This window comes from Trematomus bernacchii, unplaced genomic scaffold (assembly GCF_902827165.1).
Source record: "Trematomus bernacchii unplaced genomic scaffold, fTreBer1.1, whole genome shotgun sequence".
Taxonomy (NCBI): domain Eukaryota; kingdom Metazoa; phylum Chordata; class Actinopteri; order Perciformes; family Nototheniidae; genus Trematomus; species Trematomus bernacchii.
The window spans coordinates 13,907,144-13,921,864 of record NW_022987739.1 but is presented as its reverse complement, the minus strand read 5'-3'; the positions used below and the strand labels follow the sequence as shown (position 1 = coordinate 13,921,864).

Here is a 14,721-nt window from a genome sequence, read left to right as displayed (position 1 = left end):
GTTTTTACAGATGATATCTGTGACTATTTTGGGGTGAAGATTGCCATGTATTTTGCCTGGCTGGGATTTTACACCACTTCCATGTTGTATCCTGCTGTGATCGGATTTGTGTTGTGGATGCTCACTGAGTCTGATCAGGTGAGAAGAGAAGCTATAATAGCCTTTAAAAAATTAAATCACCAAACAAAAAAGGTCACCTGAGTGTTTGTGTTGTTTCAGACGAGTCGTGACATCTGCTGCGTGGTGTTTGCACTGTTCAACGTGGTGTGGGCCACTCTGTTTCTGGAGCGGTGGAAGAGGAGGGGGGCTGAGCTGGCATTCAAGTGGGGAACACTGGATACGCCGTCCGAATCGCTGGAGGAACCACGGCCTCAGTTCCGGGTGAGAGAAACAAAACCTCTGACTCCTTCTTCCATCTCCATATCCTCTTCGCTCTCAGGCCCAATCTAAATTCTCTCTCTCTCTCTTTCTGTCAGGGAGTCAAGCGCTGCAGTCCCATAACAGGATGTGAGGAGTTCTACTATCCTCCATGGCGGAGGCGTGTGTTCAGGTGGCTGGTCAGCCTGCCCATCTGTATCCTCTGTCTCTGCTTTGTCTTCCTGGTCATGCTCATCTGCTTTGAGCTGCAGGTCGGTCATGCTGCTGTCAGCATCTGTTTTTTACGTGTCCTGCTTGTTAAAATGTAGCATACATGTCTTAGCTTAAGCCTGCATCTGTCCTTGTTTATGTTTGGTAAGATTATTTGTATGGGTGAATGTAATGAGCAAGCCTGTTGAACACCTATATTTTTATCAGATGTGATGGGTAAAAAGCTGTAATTGTGTCTCTGCAGGAGTTTGTGATGGGGATCAAGGAAATGCCCCGGCTAGCTCGCTTTATCCCAAAAATCATGCTAGCTATCACTGTGACTGCATGTGACGAGGTGTACAGGAAAATCGCCTGCTGGCTCAATGACATGGGTGAGAGAAAAGTTATCAGATTCCTCCAGATCTACATACACGTCAGAGCAGATCATTTCTTATAGAAGATCATCTTAATAAAATTGCTTTCATCTGAGATTCATTGATTTTATTTTATATTTTCCCAGAAAACTATAGACTCCAGAGTGCCTATGAGAAAAATCTCATCATCAAAATGGTTCTTGTGAGTAGCTTTTATCTAATATCTAAAACTACCCATGAGATTTAGAAACATGTTTATTTTCAAATTCCTTTTCACATAACGCTCTTCTTAATGACACCTGATATTTCTTTCTCTTACAGTTTCAGTTTGTAAATTCTTATCTCAGCCTTTTTTACATTGGATTCTACCTCAAAGACATGGAGCGCCTGAAAGAGGTAAGAAACATCCAAAGCTCAAATGTTCCTCTGTCGCACATTAGCTTCAGGGAATTCATTTGGCCTCAACATCTGTCATTCTCCCATCCTTAAATGCTTTGCTTTCTCTGCTTACATCCATTTATTTCCATAACCTTCCATCCCCATTTCCTATCCTTTTCCCCATCTGTGGAAGATGCTGGTGGTGTTGTCTCTGATAAAGAGTCTGCAGCGGCAGATCTACGACAATATGCTGCCTTTCATCTTTTTCAAGATCCAGATGCTTATGATTTCCGATCCCTGGTTCTTCAGCTCTTTTATCAAGTCCAAAGTATGCTCCCTGTACATCCTCTGTCTGGTCTAGAGGTCTAAGGTCCCTCTCTGACCACCTCGCCCCCCACCTTGCATGCTCTATGTTGATCAGGACTTGAACTTGAAGCACAAACCTGCTTTTCATAAAGTTATAAAGTGTGTGTTATGTCTGTATCTGTCTTGTGAAACCTTGCTAGATTCAAAAAAAGATTTATCAATACAAAATGTCTTGCGTCTGAAAATGATCCAATTTTTTGTAAACACACTTTTACCAGACAGAATGATGATGGATGAGCGGTTTGATGAGGGAGAGAATGTAATATGTAGCTGTCAGAGATAGTGTCTGATTCGTACCGATGACTCGTTTTGTTTTTTACTGGTCTTGCCACAAATTGTGTCTCCTCATCTGCATGTATAAGCAACAGCAGTTTTTTAAGAAACAACACCCTTCATACTAACATCATTTCTAAGTCTGAGTGTCTGTTTTAGATACACCCTCAGAGGGCCACCTCATTGAGCTTATTCTAACAAGTACAGTTTCTAGTATTTGTCAAAGTATATTTACTTTGTATAAACAGGATTTAATATTGTAGTTAAATCAATAGAAACCAATAGCTGTCCAGTACCAGTAGGAAAACACAGTGTAGTCCTTAAAGTATCTGAAATGGAAAACATCTGTTGTTCATATTTTATTCTCAGGAAGACATTGTGTTTTTTGTTTGCATTTTGTGCTTTTGACTTGGAAACAATTACTTTGTGATGCTGCAATTCGTAGTATTTGTATTTTTAGCTGTATATTCAAGGACTGAAGACGTCATCACTGCTCGGTTTTGAGTGTTAGAAAAGCATAATTCTGGGTTATAACAACATGGCTTCTGGCAGAGGTTATAAACATCAATAGGTTTAACACAAATTCACTTTATTTGAAGGAAGAAAAAAAAAACCTGTACAGTATGAAGGTCTGACGACTTTTGTTACTTTCTTTGTCAGACTTCTCTTATTAATGTCAATATGATCTGCAATCAACTTTTTTATTCGTACACTTTTAATACACATAGTACTGAAGCTTCAACTCTTTAAATATACTCAAGTTGTTATAAGCCTGAATTATCCTAAAAGTTAAGATTTGTTTTACATCCTGTTGTGTGTGATTTGGATTTGTTCAGCAAGGAATAAGTATTGAATGTCCATGTTCATGTCCTCGGCCTCAATGCACCATATGCCAATGAAATGTTTGCTTGTGGATAATCTCTGCATACATATTTGTCTTTAGGTTTATTTGTTAGCTTTTTTCCATGACGGTTTATCCTGGCAACTCATTTTGTGTATGTTTTTCACTGTCTTTGTCAGATGCTGGCCACTCTGCTCATAATACGGCAGTTTCTCCAAAATGTGAAGGAGGTGCTGCAGCCTTACCTGTATGAGCGCCACAAGCTGGGCGAGCTCACACTGCGAGCGCTGTGGGACCTGCTGATCTCAGTGCTGCTGAAATACGCCCGCCTAGCAGCTGGAAAAGCCCAGGTCTCTCCCACCGACCACACCATGCCAGGACCTGGACTGAGGGGCACCAGGCCTGGGTTTAGGCATCTAGATAGAAGGTGAAACACAATATTTGATATCTTATTAGATTAATAAATCCATACACTTCAATAAAATGCACATGTCAAATTTGGGGTCAAACCTTTTTAAGCAAATTCTTCACTATTTAATTTGAAGCATGCAATAAGGTAGACACTTTCTCATAAGATCAGTATGATTACAATGAAGCGTTTACAGTCATTCACACCAACACTCAAAGTATTAGTCCCAACAAACAGACCTGCTCTGCCACTTTATCTACTCTTGACATTGTCTGTGCGCTGCCTGCAGTTATGAGTCACTCCAGTTGTACACTGAGGAAATAGACAGCGCTGTGAGTGGTTAAAGCACACACTCATTTTTTCTGATGTGTCTCTTCAATTTCTCTCAGGGAAAAGAAGTGTTTAAATGGAGGATGCGGGGTGCCTGATGAAGAAGAGGGAGGTGAGAAGGACGAGGCCGACAGCGGGAGGTTCAGTGAGGGAGAGACGGAGGAAGAAAGTCTGCTCGACTGCGGTTTGAAGCTGAGGAAAGTCAGCTTCATAGAGAAGGTATAATATTTGTGATAAAATCGATTTAGGAAGTGTTGATGTTTTTATGCTCTGGCAATTTGCCCAACTGTTAAGAAATGTGCAAAGTAAATATAGTACATGTGTTGTTGTTGTTGTTAAGGTGGACAGAAGGCCAGTCTGCAGTGGGCCCCCCATAGACCACAGTTACATGGACGAGGGGAGCCCCACTATGGTGGAGAAAGGAATGGACCCTTCCTCTGTATTTGAGATGTGTGACGATGACGATGATAATGGCATCCACGATGTGAAGGAGTCGGGTGGCGGAGCTAGAGGTGTGGCTGAGAGAAATAATGCTGCTGCTGCCAGCGCCGCCCCGCTGCATTCTGGGTCTGAGAGCAGCACATCAGTGCGACATAGAAGAAGAGGCAGGAGCATAGAGAGACTTGAGCCTAAGACAAAAAGGGAATCATGGATCGACCCCCCTGAAATGAGAGAGAGCAACACGCTTACTCAGGCTGAGATGGAGAGCTGCATGCAGAACTATTCTGTAAGGACTTCACACTGACCTTATGTTTTAAACTTTGCTCAGAGTTTTAAAGTATGTCAATCTTATTTTTTTGTAATTATTATTATTATTCTCACTACGACCAATCGTCAAGATAGAGGTTTACACACCACCTCTGTTTTAGATATTTGGGAAGCACACATTCTTAGGGTTAAGGTTTAGGATGCTTTTACAGCTTTCCAAAGAAAACTTCAGTGAACAAAAACCTCTTGCATGTCTCTGCAGGAATCGTTCTTTCCCAAAAATCTACAACGGATGACGATTTTTAGAGTTACCAATAGTCATCATAGACAACACTAACATTACACTAATTTCTCTAGAAGTCTTTACATAAAACTCACATAAATGAACCCATCCTTATTTACAGTTTGAATTGGTTGATTTTAAGTTATTGAGAAAGATTGAGAAAGACTGCAACATGTTGTGCAATAGTAAACAAGTCAGCCATATAATTTATGTTGCCAGCTGGGTCAACACTTCACTGTCATTCTCCTTATGATTACTGTAGCTTAGTTCAGGTTTCATACATGTTGTAAACCAGCACTGCAACGTGAATCCACCTCAGACATGTCTTGAGTGTGATGTGAATAACATTTGGTTATATGCCAAAATATCATTGCTGACTATATTACAGCTAAATAAAGGGTTAACACATCATTTTTTGTTATTTGGTACCACAGCACAATGATTTAATTTGTCATCTTTTTGCTAAATAGTAGCTTTAAGATTGTACTAACTTGTAGAGCTGTGATTTAATGGTCCACTCTGCCCCTCTCAGGACACCTTTCAGGACTACCAAGAGATGTTTGTCCAGTTTGGCTACGTGGTGCTCTTCTCCTCGGCCTTCCCTCTGGCTGCCATGTGCGCTCTCATCAACAACATCATTGAGATCCGAAGTGATGCCTTTAAGCTCTGCACCGGTCTGCAGCGGCCGTTTGGACTCAGAGTGGAGAGCATCGGCCAGTGGCAGGTCAGAAACTCACTCTCTGAGAGTTAACAGTCAAAAGGTTTTTACTGTCACCCAAAGACAGGAACAGTTCGATTTCTTATAGTAATGCCGTCTTATGTAAAAAATCAACTGAAATGATAACCATCATGAAATGATCATAACATAACAGTTGATGATCATGTTAATGTACCTGTGTAACTGTGTAGCAGTCATTACGTTATCATAATTGTCAATAATTGTCTGGAATTACTGAATAGAACTAAACTGAGATAGGGGTTAACTGTCCCTTTTAAGAAAACCGAATAGTTAAACTTCTTCTTTTCCTTCACAGACTGTGATGGAAGCCATGGGCTTGATTGCCATCATAGTGAACTGTTACTTGATTGGTCAGTGTGGTCAGCTACAGCGTCTGTTTCCATGGCTCAGCCCCGAGATGGCCATAATCTCCATCGTCATCCTCGAGGTACCGCAGCTTGTTCTTGAAAGTGTGGATGAAATGCTTAGGGCAGTGCTTTTACAAACTTTTATTTGAAGGTGCAAGCATTTTGTAAGCCAGCACAAAATGTATAGCTATCAGAAAATGTTCCAGGTATTCAAAGTGCAAAGTTTTACTACTTTTTGTATGTCCACCTTCCTCTACTGGCTTCATTAGAAAACTACAGATGTTTTCTTTCACTGAAACAGATTTATCTCTGATAACTACACATTGTCATCATCTAGGGACCCAGGAGATGTACCAATTCGATATCAAGTTTTAGCTTTAATATTACCTAAAAGGTGTCTTGCAATAACTATTTATTTTTCTATCCAAGGTACTGACAGAGTACCACATCAATTCTGTTCACACTTATGAATAGTAATGCATGAATTGGGTTTCCAATGTTCCAATCTTTATATAAAGCATGAACACATGAACTTAAGATCTCTTCATGTTTCTCCTCTTACTTGTAACATATTTAGACACAGGTTCCGTTGGCGCTGCACTCTGTGCCTGCCTATATTTGGAAAAAGGTAAACAGCCTGCAGCTCTGTTTTGTCCTGATAAAGAAGTCAGGCCTATCAGGAGCAGGATTTCACGGCCTAGTTGATGATGTGCAAAAATGTGTTCAAGTAACATACCCTTGAAGGCTTTTCTGAAGCACTGTGCCCTACATTTGATTTGTGATTGTGCTTTCAATAATTGTTTTTGTTATGTCCCAAACCTCCTCTTTCTACCTGCCTGTTTAACTGCAGCACTTTGCCATCCTCCTGAAGTATGTCATCCATGTGGCCATCCCTGACATTCCTACATGGGTCACAGAAGAGATGGCTAAACTGGATTATCAGCGCAGGGAAGCCTTCAAGGTAAATATGTGACAGCATTAGAACCAAAAATTGTAATTTGTCGTGAAAAAGTTGCAAGAAATTAAAGGAATCCACTAATAATACAGGCTGTTTGAATAAATGCTCAAAGTTGACTTTATTATGTGCAGAGTTCTGTAATGTAAAAGAATATATTGCAGTAACCACCAGAGGTGCCCACCTTTCTGCTGCATACCAGCTGTACTGCAACACTGCAGCTTTTTTTGGACATATTTGTTTACTTTAAACTGATATTTTAGCAATGATATTTTAGAGAAAAACAATGTGTAGAACAATGAGAAGAGATTAGGATATAGTGGAGCTATACAGTAGTAATGCAGAATTCTTAGTAAGGGATTTGTTCTAATGGTAGCACTGCAGTATTGTAATGTGTCGCTAGGTTAGTGCTGAATCTGGTAAATGCATTATGGGACTGTTTCCCTTCCTCTGCAGAAGCATGAGCGACAGGCGCAGCAGCATTACCAGCAGCTGCAGAGGAGGAAGAGGGAGGAGGAGGAGAGGCAAAGGCAGGCAGAACATATGGCCCGCAGGGAAAGGGAGAGGGACGAGAGCAAGGGCGACTCCTCTGGGGATCACCACCACGATAAAAGTCACAGCAGTAAATCACGCTCTGGAGGAGGGTCCGGCAGCGGCTCGGACAAACCCAAGAGGCCCAGCTCTCTGTTGGCCAACAACAACGTGATGAAGCTGAAACAGATCATCCCGCTGCAGAGCAAGTTCTCCTCGAGTGGCGCCCGCTCACCTCAGTCACCCACTGGAACTGAGCCCAAGCTGCCCGGGTTCCTGAGTTTCAAATTCCTCAAATCACCTGAGAGTAAGAAGGAAGTCGCCGCTGCTTCTGCCGCTGCAACCACAGCAGCAAATGCCTCAGCATCATCGTCATCATCAGGTAGCAGCTCTCAGGAGCGTTCTCAGTCACCCAGCAAAGCCTTCAACCCTGGGAAACTGTTTAACTTTGGGAAATCTGAGGGGGGGACCTGTGTGAACGGGGCTGTGCTGCTCAGACCCGGGGAAGGATCATCCTCACAGGCGTCAGACAGACAGCCATCCAGGTCTGACTTGAACGGTGTTCCAGACGAGATCCCCTCGCCTGGGGGGGAAGGGTCAGAGAACGGACATGCAACAGACTTGGACCCGAGCAGCTCTAAAGTCTAGTAGCTCCGGAGAGAACAGACCTGGTCGCTGGTTACATCTCCACAGCAGAAGTGATGGGTTCACTGTGAGGAGACGCCTGACCTACCTTCTATGCTATCACACACTATGTGTAGAGGTACTTGAAGCAGAGAGAGGACAAAATGAAACGGATGATAGGTGACTTGTTTAGGTTTTCTTTTTTGAGGAGGAAAAAAAGACAGGCTTTATAGAAAGACATAAGCCCTCTTATCATGATTAAATAAACACACACAAACACACACACCCTACACAGACATACAAATCCTTCCTTGTCTGCAATACATAAAGAAATGCATGTGCTGCGTTTCCAATATTTTTAAGCCTTTAAAGCGAGGAGCTGTGTTTCTTGATTTCTTCTAGTCATGAATTGTAAGGATCTCGTTGACCTCTCACTAGCACGTAATAGCCCGTTGAAGGAAAAAAGATATACAAATATCAACAGTGGTACGAAAGGATTACAGATTGTACTTCAAATAACTTCTGAGAGTGTTTGTAGCCGTCACAACACAAGTGACCATTAGCTTTCGTCTAATTTTTAACTGTGAGGAATTCTTGGGCCCTTCACTTTTATATTGAAGTGAAAAAAATGGAAAAAGCAATATTGGTCAGTTATAAATATTATCATCAATTATCACGCGACTCCTCCATTAATTACATCCCTGATGCATCACCAGCTTTATTTTCAAAGCAGAGGTGATGTCTGAGCTCTGAACATTTCTTCCCATCCTGTGACAGTGAGCTGATTATTTCAAAAAAAGAAAGAACTTTGTCAAGCTGTCACATACCAGTATGTTACCATGAGACCATTGGGAAAAAAAGCAAAAGCAAAAAAAGAATGTGCAAAATGGCTGTTGAGGGCTGTTCTCCATCCAAGCCCATGGAGAGCCTTGTAAACACAGATGGGGCTCCATTGCAATCAGTCTACCCCAGACTTGGCTAGCGAGCGTAGAGGTAAAGAAGTCACTTTTGCACTGAACCTTAAGCCCTGCATTAAAACAACTCGTTCTGCAGGAGAGAGGACTGACACCAGCCTGCCTCATAACATTATGCAAAAGCTGGATTTTTTTTAATTCCTCCTTTCACACGGTACATGTTATCTAATCGCCTGGCCCTGTTTTTTTTTCTACAGTTGTTAATATTATTTATGTTGAGCCCCATATCTCTTTTTATACACACCATTTTCTGCATTCTTTCAGCATTGCAATGCTGACGATGGAAGTTTTTATTTTTGAACAAAGGCGGTATTTTTCAGTCTATACTGTTAACCCAAGCTGTATGCGTACTGTATGTTCTGTTAAACAACATGTACATCAACACTGTTCCATCTACCATTAACAGGTATTTCACTTCTGCTGGGTCAACAGAAGGTGGCGCCAGAGTTTATTTGTATAGCAAAACATTTTTGTTAGGCAGCTTCTGATGTACTATTGACCCCTAACACCAGTGTCTAGTCATCAGTATACATCGGTCAACAACATTAGGCTGCAGATTAGGGAAGTCTTTGCAAGGAAGATGTATCATGGTTACATTTGATTAGGTACGCACTGATAAACGTTTAGAGGCCATCAGACTAGGTTGAGACAGAAACATTAACTATGCATTTCCACACCATCACCTCTGGCTAGGATTTTGGCAATAACACTGAGTTGTAAGAGACTTACTTGTACTCCAAGTCTAGACTCCCTCACCTGCAGCACATATCCTGCAGCACTCATCCTACATACAGCATCATCCCCTACCAGACTATATGCATTGTTTCTTTCTGTCCCTGCAATGTCCACTGTCAGCTCTCTCAGTTTTGCTCTTTCTCAGATTTTATAAGAAATCTTCCATGACTCAAAATGAGGTAATAAGCATAATCTCATCCTTCGTTTACAGTGTCTAGTCTAGGAGTAAAGTTGACATTGAGCATCAAACAGTTTGTGTATATTTTATGTTGATGCTAGTCATGCGTCTGTAATTTCTCGAGGAGTATAGTCCAGCTTTAAGTCAAATGCCTAAAGAAAACACAAAAAGTACTTCCACATAGCTTACTGACTTTCAATGCAATAAGGAAATAGAAAGGGCATCAATTTCGTGTTCACAGTATCACTTCACTGTCAATCTACAGCATGTTCCTTTTTTATATTTGGAAGTCATGGCTCATTATAGATGTAACTTGAGAGGTGCAAGGCTGAGAGATATGTGATATCTTCTATCAAAGACAGGCTGGTCATTGTTAAAGGGACGCATGGTAGAGAACAGGATGGGGTAGTAGTCTCATCCAAACCTTTATTCCTGCAGCATTTGGATTTCAGGGCTGAGTGACATTATGATGCAGTACAGTCCATTTATTGTTGTTTCAAAGTTTGTGAACTTCTGTATTGAAAATAAGAAGACAATTTATAAGCAGAGGTGACTCAAATGAGAAAGCGGAGAAAAGAGCAACAGTTTAGGTCCTTCCTCGATGTTTGTAGTTCCTCCTTATTCAGGGAAATCTTACAATTCAACTTCATACACTACATACTTCCTCCAGGTCGGTTAATGCTATCTATTCATATCTGATTTAATCTTTGCATTCTTAACGGCAGCAACTGCAAATTGTTAACATGGAGGTTCTTAAATACACATTGAAAGCTTGACAGACAGCACTGGGCCAAGCACAGGCTTCTCTTACATAAAGACACTAGCTCAGACAGGCCAAACTTATAAACTGTCTGTAATTCACTTTCAATGCAACAGCGTTTTTTGTAGGATTTCTGTTTGTGTAGACAGTCTAATGTGAAACCAGTAGGAAAAGACTGAATGTAGTCATTGTACTTCTTGTGCTTGGGAACGGATGGGTTTCTCATTAAAAAACATTAAAACCTGACCCGAACATCTTCATGAAAGCCTCACTTACTGAACACCGTTTGTTCTTCCAATGAACCACTGTAAAAAAAATATCTTTTAAGAAAAATACTGGGAAATGGGATTATTTATTTCTTTTAATTTATTTTGTCATATTTTTGTAAGACCTGAACAATAGTTAATAAAACTATTTCAAATGCATTTCATGTGTGTTGTGACCAAGTTATTTCAAAATCCCAACTGCACATTCTTCATTCACAATACATTTTAGGTATGAGAACATCCTTTAAAACCAGCATTTAAGACGTGTGATCACCTATTAAAGTACCACATGACGAGAAAAACCCAATTTCAATCCAGTTTTATTTCAGCAAGGTTTAAAGAACATATCTGATCTAACACATGAGAATGGGGCAATGTCAGGGTTGTAGACTGTCTATTTGAGTACAAGCATAATGTGGGTTTTGCTTCAGAAACGGACTGCTGTGGGTAGAAAGATGACTGACCACACTGTTAAACCAACATTGCAGCACTGACTGATAAAAGCACAGGAAGGACAGGAGGCTTTGATGCGAGTCTGCCAGGCAGTGATGTGTTTTTGTTCAGTGTTGTATAGTATATGATACCAATACAAACTGAAGCTCGGGAACAAGGCAGGATGGCGACTGCACTTTGCTGTGCATGCTTTTTGTGCATTCTATGGCTGAAAATATAATCCACCCCCTGGTTTCATCTAAGCAAGCTCTCAGACAAAAAACATCCAGGGCTGTCACAAAGACAGGGCGACGAGTACAGCTATCCCATGTTGAAATGTTGTAAGGCCTCTAGGCTAACACCTTATACAGTCACGCAAGATAACACCACAGCCCCTTTTATTACTGATCCAGAAGTATAATACCCAGCTGTGAAAACATCAACATGCAAGGCCAGGTAACATCCATTGGGCACCGGGGCTCTTTACTTTCAAATCGGTAATTTTCTATTGTGTCCATGGGCATGTTTTATTTTACAAAAAGGCCAACACATACATATTTCATTGGATACTGTCAACTAGTTCTGGAACTGACAATTATTTACACACATCATTTTTTATTTTATCCCTTTTCCAGACATTGCTTTCCATAGTTTTTAAATCACTGTCTGAGCTGTTACCTCGTTGTGCAACTAAGAAAAACAAACATTAGAAATTGTACAACTATATATTTAAGATCGTTTTAAGGTTATTCTTCTTTTGATGAAAGAGAAGCTGAAACTCACAGAAAAACCTATTCCTACTAGGCTCGAATAGCCAGAAGGTGGTGCTAGATGTAAACATATTTCACCAACACAACATTTACTCTACGAGCACGTCCCGGAATAGAATGAAGATATGAATGTTTCACCATGAACACACATGTACAGGGATTCTGGAAGAGTTGCTTCTACTTTGTGCTGATCTTCACAGTGAAGTCTTGGTTCTGTTGAATCAAACAGTGTGGAGAAACCTCGCAATGCCCCCATGTGGTCGCAGAGTGGGCAGTGAAACTGAGAGGGTGGGCACTGTGGCTGGCAGGAAGCTCATTGCCATACATAAAAAATTATAGGTATAACAGATTAAAACGTTTTCTTTGCACAAATCAGGACTCTTCAGGTGACAGAAGGCTACACAAGTCATGTACCAGTTTTGAGACTGTTTTTAAGGGTAGTGTCTGACTTGATCTGTCCAGTCCCTCTCTGATCTTAAATCTACTCGGACACTTTTCATTCACTTCACACATACTGTACACACTCACAGCTCAGCATGCATACAAACATTTTATAACCTACACAGAGAATAGCCAACATAAATGAAATAAATGCCAGTATTTAGTTTCCAACTGACAGACGCTTTCCAATCTTTTCTGGTTACATTGTTTTCACACATGCAATCTTTACACCATAAATGGCTCCTTTGTTGAAAGATGGGAGATTCGAATTCAGGCAAGGAAAGAAATCCTGCCATAATGCAGAACGACTAGAAGTATTTAATTCACTGGGAACACTGTTTGGTTGGTTTATACTGGCTATACTCTGTGTATGCAAACACACACTCACACACAGTTTTATGAGTCTTCGTTCATCTCTTGACTATCTGTCCTGGCGATTTTCCTTGGGGGTGCCGGACTGTCACCCTCACCTTGTTCCTGTTCCCTTTTCTTTGCTGCATTCTGTGTGACACAAAGGATTACACAGCAGTCAATAAAACAATTAAAACAAATATTTAGCTGTCAAAAAGCTACCTGACTAGACTAAAGACCAAACATGACGAGGCTCTTGATGAACTGAGTTCTAAAAGAGACTGTTAGTGAGTGAAGCTACTTTCATAAAATGAACTCCAAGGGACTACACATGCTCACCTTTTTGTCCCACTGCTGATGGAGATAACGCAGGAGAATGTTGGTTTTCTCTGTTACAATAACTGTAGAACAAACAAAGTCAGCATGTTACCGAAAAAGGTATGAGAAAAGCTATTTTAGATTGCAGCTTCCACAAATAGTGCATGTAATGAAACAACATCACTGATCAACTACTGATAAACAAACAGCCTTAATGTGAAAAGAGACCCAGACTTTTCCCTCACAGTTTTGACTTAGCTGTAAGTTTGGTACTTACTCTGTTCAGAGGGGTATTCTCGTGTTGGGAGGTACACAGAGGGCCTTCGATTCTGTGAAACAAAACAGAAAAAGGTTATAGATTACAGTTGTGGGGTCAAATTATAAATGTGTGTGTATTATTTAGTTAAGGTGTTTTGACAGTGTATGGGCACACTTTTAGACAATTCCTAGCTTGTTATCCATAAAAAACATTCATAGCATTACTATTGACAGTCTGAGGATATACATATTACCATAGGCTACTTACAGATGCTTTACAAACGGAGTCTGCATGAAACCTGCTGAAGTTGCTCTTATTGTAGACGGGAAGTCCTTTCAAGAAATCAGCCTGTGGGAAGAGAGTGAGGTGATGATGATTATACCCAGTGTTTCCATCATCTTGCATTTAATTTAACCTTAAAGACGGCTTGCCTCAGTTTTGTCTGCCAAACATATTCTATATTTAGAAAACAGGCTGTGGCCATTCATAACAACAATCCAAATGCTCGATTGGCATTAGTGACAAGAGTTTGCTAATACAAGTGTGAGATAGGCGGAGGGTGGTAAGAAACACAGATGAGGAGCACATGAATGAAGACCGAGGATTACTATCAGTGAGTCGGGGTTGGGCGTTCCCTCATCTGAGGAGCACGCTCAAGGGCCTACTGCTCTCCCTGTGCCCAGCAGGAGGTGGTGATATCAGAGAGTATATGCAGCAAGTGGTTTCAAATGCTGAGCTGAGCCGCTCAGGGAACAACAAGAAGCCGGCTTGTCCTCGGTGAATGAATGCCAACAGGAGAAGCAGGTGTAGCTAGCAGCTATCTGTTACCTACAGTTAGCTAGCTCGGTATTACCATATAGCCTTTGAGAGCTGTACGCTTAAGATAATGTAACAAGGCTGGCGTATGTGGACAAAATACCTTCTCCATGGTGATGGTAGAAATTTCCAACGTCGAAACGCCGACTTTTGGTCTTGAGTGGCTGTCTGATGGCAGGCAGTGTGAGTGTGTTACGATTAGCCGCGCTAGCTTACAGGCTAGTTATCCGAGACAGCTGTCCAGATAGGGTGCTCCCGGCAAAGAAAACAACAACCTTCAAACACCAGTGGTTGTTTCCATCTTAAATCATAGTGTCCATGAAAAACTTAAACAACACACAGAGAAAGTAACCCGGAATGTAATTTCATGAGTTAGCAAAGCTTAATGCAAAGGACTTCTTCAGCTAACATGATGGCTGGATGGTAGCGATGCATCATTGGTCACGCCCTGAAAGTTCCAATTGGTCTATCCCCATATATCCCACGTGGTAAGAGCTTGACCTGACAGCCAATCATTGAACACAATAGATTTTAGCCCCTCCCTAAAACATTTACTCGGGAATACTGGTTCCCCACATGATGAGCCTTATTATAAAAATAATACAAGAACAAGAACTATTACTTCAGTGCTGTACTCAAATGTGAGGTACTTACTGGAGTGTTTCCATGTCATGTTACTTATACTTCAACTCCACT

The 14,721-nt window shown here is 41.1% G+C and overlaps 2 protein-coding genes across 2 annotated transcripts in view; one reads left to right on the top strand and one right to left on the bottom strand.

The window, feature by feature from the left end:
- ano8b (anoctamin 8b) overlaps positions 1-10,797 on the top strand; it is a 34,119-nt gene extending 23,322 nt beyond the window's left edge. Inside the window, exons 7-19 of the mRNA XM_034146488.1 lie at positions 11-138; positions 220-381; positions 477-629; positions 833-959; positions 1,088-1,143; positions 1,263-1,337; positions 2,979-3,226; positions 3,598-3,757; positions 3,879-4,265; positions 5,062-5,253; positions 5,564-5,695; positions 6,466-6,576; positions 7,027-10,797. Of these exons, the coding sequence (XP_034002379.1) occupies positions 11-138; positions 220-381; positions 477-629; positions 833-959; positions 1,088-1,143; positions 1,263-1,337; positions 2,979-3,226; positions 3,598-3,757; positions 3,879-4,265; positions 5,062-5,253; positions 5,564-5,695; positions 6,466-6,576; positions 7,027-7,749 (2,654 nt within the window). The 3' untranslated portion in view covers positions 7,750-10,797. The remainder of the gene's footprint in view (positions 1-10; positions 139-219; positions 382-476; positions 630-832; positions 960-1,087; positions 1,144-1,262; positions 1,338-2,978; positions 3,227-3,597; positions 3,758-3,878; positions 4,266-5,061; positions 5,254-5,563; positions 5,696-6,465; positions 6,577-7,026) is intronic.
- A 144-nt stretch (positions 10,798-10,941) lies between these two features.
- Positions 10,942-14,462, bottom strand: dda1 (DET1 and DDB1 associated 1). Its single transcript, XM_034146491.1, has 5 exons — positions 14,129-14,462; positions 13,477-13,557; positions 13,228-13,279; positions 12,972-13,033; positions 10,942-12,782 (listed from the first exon to the last, which is right to left on the bottom strand). Exons 1-5 carry the CDS (start codon positions 14,135-14,137, stop codon positions 12,678-12,680), a joined length of 309 nt encoding a protein of 102 aa, XP_034002382.1. The 5' UTR covers positions 14,138-14,462; the 3' UTR covers positions 10,942-12,677.
- Positions 14,463-14,721: the final 259 nt, after the last annotated feature.